The 3,894-nt window shown below is 46.4% G+C and overlaps 1 protein-coding gene across 1 annotated transcript in view; it reads right to left on the reverse strand.

Moving 5' to 3' along the window:
- The window catches only part of LOC104537938 (focal adhesion kinase 1-like), a gene marked incomplete at its 3' end in the record, with an annotated part of 10,769 nt that extends 7,308 nt beyond the window's left edge, over positions 1-3,461 (reverse strand). The window contains exon 1 of the mRNA XM_010180962.1: positions 3,327-3,461. Coding sequence (XP_010179264.1) covers positions 3,327-3,461 — 135 coding nt within the window. The remainder of the gene's footprint in view (positions 1-3,326) is intronic.
- Positions 3,462-3,894: the final 433 nt, after the last annotated feature.

Consider the following 3,894-nt stretch of genomic DNA (forward strand, 5'->3'; position numbering starts at 1 on the left):
TTATTAACCAGATTAGGAAGGCAGCAGGAGAGCAGAGCTGGACCCAGTACGGCGTTTAATGCCCAGCAGGAGCACGGGGTATCGCTGCTCCCAGACGCTTCTTCCAGGAATTCACAGTCCTCTGGCTTCTGATCCTGCCACGGGCTGAAAATTCCCTATTGAAAATGCTCGTGTGTGTGTATACACGCACATACATACACACACACACATATAAATACACAAATAAATGCACAAGCTGCTGATTCTTGCACACAATTTCAAGAAATACCTGAAATATTTCAGGTAGCCAACACAGAGCCAACATTTAAGTCCTACAGAAGCCAGAGGCGGGCTACAGCAATGAGGCAGGCAATGTTTTTTTTGATACAGGATGATATTGTTTCCCAAAATGTATTCTTTTATATCCCAAACAAACTGTTTAAGATCCCAATTCTGCAAATTCAGCAAGCAGAAAAGTAGCTGCAAAAAGAGAATTAGAGAAGCACTGGATTTGAATAGAGAGGGAAGATGACACGGGTAGAAGGGGAACGATGCTTCTGGAGAGGTGAGGGGAAGCTGTGGGATCAGTTCACACATCTTCTAAAACCACCACCTTTAAATAATCTTCCAGAAGCAACACAGGGCATACTGAAATGTTAACAAAAAATTGTTTCAAGTCTACAAGAAGGAAACACAAGTTGTGTTCAGTGAGGTCATGGAGGTTGAGTCAGAAAAGGTCCCATCAAGCCCAGCATCCCCTCTCCAGCTGCAGCATAGGAGCATTCTCAGCAGTATCATCCCCTCAGTACCCACACTGCCTCTCAGTACCCTTGGTCTTGTCTTCTTCATGCCCAGGAGCTGGACACCCACCTGTATTGGGTTTGTATGGCAAGGTTTTGGCGGTGGGGGGCTACAGGGGTGGCTTCTGTGAGAAGCTGCTAGAAGCTTCTCCTGTGTCTGATAGAGCTCACTTCAAGACAGACCCAACGCTGGCCAAGGCCAAGCCAACTGGTGGTGATGGTAGCGCCTCTGTGAGAATGTATTTAAGAAGGTAGGGAAAAAACCCAACATGTGGATCAACAACTGGAGAGAAGAGTGAGAATAGGTGAGAGAAATAACTCTGCAGGCAGCAAGGTCAGTGAAGGAGAGGCAGGAGATGCTCCAGGAGATTCCCCTGCAGCCCATGGTGAAGACCATGAGGAGGCAGCTGTCCCCTTGCAGCCCATGGAGGTCCATGGTGGAGTAGAGATCCACCTGCAGCCCATGGAGGCTGGAGCACGTGGAATGCCCAAAGGAGGTTGTGATTCCATGGGAATCCTGTGCTGGGGAAAGCTCCTGGCAGGACCTGTAGACCCATGGAGAGAGAGGAGCCCATGCTGGAGCAGGTTTGCTGGCAGGACTTGTGATCCCATGTGGGACCCACGCTGGAGCAGTCTGTTCCTGCAGGACTGCACCCCATGGAATGGACCCACACTGGAGCAGCTTGTGAAGAACTGCAGCCCATGGGAAGGACTCACGTTGGAGAAGCTCATGGAGAGCTGTCTCCCATGGGAGGGACCCCCACACTGGAGCAGGGGAAGCGTGTGAGGAGTCCTCCCTATGAGTAGGAAGGAGCAGCAGAGACAACGTGTGATGAACTGACCACAACCCCCATTCCCTGTCCCGCTGTGCCTCTGGGAGGGAGGAGGTACAGAAAATCAAGAGTGAAGCTGAGCCCAAGAAGAACCAAGAAGGGGGGGACAAGCAAAGTTTTAAGAGTTAGGTTTTTTATTCCTCATTACCCTACTCTAATTTGATTGGCTATTTCTTAATTTGATTGCCATTTATTAATTGATTTCCCCAAGTCAAGCCTGTTTTGCCCATGACAATAGCTGGTGAGTGATCTCTCCCTCTCTTTATCTCAACCCATGAGCCTTTGGTTATACTATCTCACTCCTGTCTGAGCCAGGCACTGTTTCTGTCACTCACCACCTCCAGTTACGTCTCATGTCCCCTCTTACAGCACTTAACTTTTTTACAACCTTCCCCAGCAAGCTCCAAAGATTTATTACTGGCTCAGCGAATGGGTTTAAATCTGAATTAAATGCACTGACCGCAGCATCCAAAAACTTGGTTAAGTTTGTTTCTTGCTTGTATTTAAAGGTCTTTTTATCAACTGCTGCAGAGAACAGTTGCCTGTAGCCCAGGAAACACTGAAAACCCGTGAATAATCTCAGAAGTGACACATTTAACCTCTTCTTCACCCAAAGGACAATGTCTGCTTAGTAAAGCCTAACATTTTGGCAGGGGTGCTCTCCTCTGAAGGGAACCCTGCCAGCTTTTCTATATGCATGCAAACAGAAGCCATTCATTCATTTTCATCTCTTTCTACACCCTGCATAAATAAAAGTACGTAACATGGAGCGCTGGGTTTTGGAAATCCACCCCTTTGCCTGCCTCTGACAACACTGGTTGGTAACAAAACCTGGGGTATGTGATCTTAAAAGACAGTTATTCCTGCCGTGAGAAGAAATGGCTTCAGAAATAAAAATATTAAGGCAAAATTGTCTATGACCATGAACCACCAAGATGCACAAGGCAGCTGAAACCATTCGCACTTGCTCAGGAAAGAATCAACCTCTCTAATTTTCAGGTTGGGATTTCAACAGAACTGAAGAAGTCAGATGTCTTAATTCCTACCAAAAGCAGTGAGATCTTTAAGCCTCTATCCCTTTTATATCACCAATCAAATCTAAACCTATCACAGAACCAAATGCAAATAGTAATAAAAGGAGTAAATATATTTTCTGATTTATTTAAGAAAGGTACCACATCCCTTCTGGAGAGGTAGGTGCTGTCACCCCAAGAAAATAATTAGCAACAATCAGTACACACTACAAGAAAAAGTCAACTTCAATGTAAACATCAAGGAGAACACAGGACTGGTGTAAAGCAGGGCAAGTGTAAGGGTTTGAAAATGTATTCTAAAAAATATACATATGTGCCCAGAAAGGAAGAACAGAAGCAAAAAAAATGCAGAACGAAGGAAATGTGGTGATTAAAACACTCAAAATGGTCGATCTGCAAAAGTAAAACCTCTCTTTGCTTATTTACTTTCTAAATTAACAAACCAGAGCAGTTGAATTTGAGAGTCACACCTTCAACCGACACAAACCAGCGCCACAGGAGCGCGGTTGACTCAGCAACAGGCCCTGGCAGCAGGGAAGCGTTGCACATAAACACCAGCGTAGGCTCCCTGCAGCAGGACAGGGTTTGTTTGATCTGGCTGCTGTTTCCAAACAGCACAAGATTCATCTCCCAGAGTCGCGCTGGCACCGCAGCCAACTCCGGGTCCATGTATTTAGCACCGATCCAATAGTAAACACTGTGTAGAGCCTCCTCGGGTCCTGGACAGCCTCCACAAGCCGACTGGAGATGCTCGGGGTGTCAAACAAAGCCACCCCTGTCACTCCAGGACTGGTGATGGCTTCGTTGTCATTCATGGTCTCAACGTGAGGAGCTTTGCCAGCAGCACCCCAATGTTCTCCGTGGTAGTGACCAGAATGGGGAATCAGGAGTTTCCAGACAATCAATTTAACTGCTTAACCACCACAATAGCGACCAAGACATCCTGCTGAGATATGCCAGGATAATCTTCCAACTGGAAACAGAGCCAAAGACATCTGAAACCTCTCCAGACCTGACTACACCCAGCCTTTTAGCTCAGGAAGCTCCACAGATGCATTCTTTGAAAAAAACAAGCAAGGAACACCACAATTTCAACCTTGATGACAAACTTATCACCTCGAATGAATACAGCCAGAAATACTCACTGGAGAGCTTGACTCCAGCAGAAAGCTACTCCAGAACGAGATTTCCCCTTGGGTCTACACAAGGTATATAAATTTCTATGGGTTTTCATGTGTCTGCTGTCAT

This window comes from Mesitornis unicolor, unplaced genomic scaffold, assembly GCF_000695765.1.
Source record: "Mesitornis unicolor isolate BGI_N332 unplaced genomic scaffold, ASM69576v1 scaffold17773, whole genome shotgun sequence".
NCBI classification, from domain to species: domain Eukaryota; kingdom Metazoa; phylum Chordata; class Aves; order Mesitornithiformes; family Mesitornithidae; genus Mesitornis; species Mesitornis unicolor.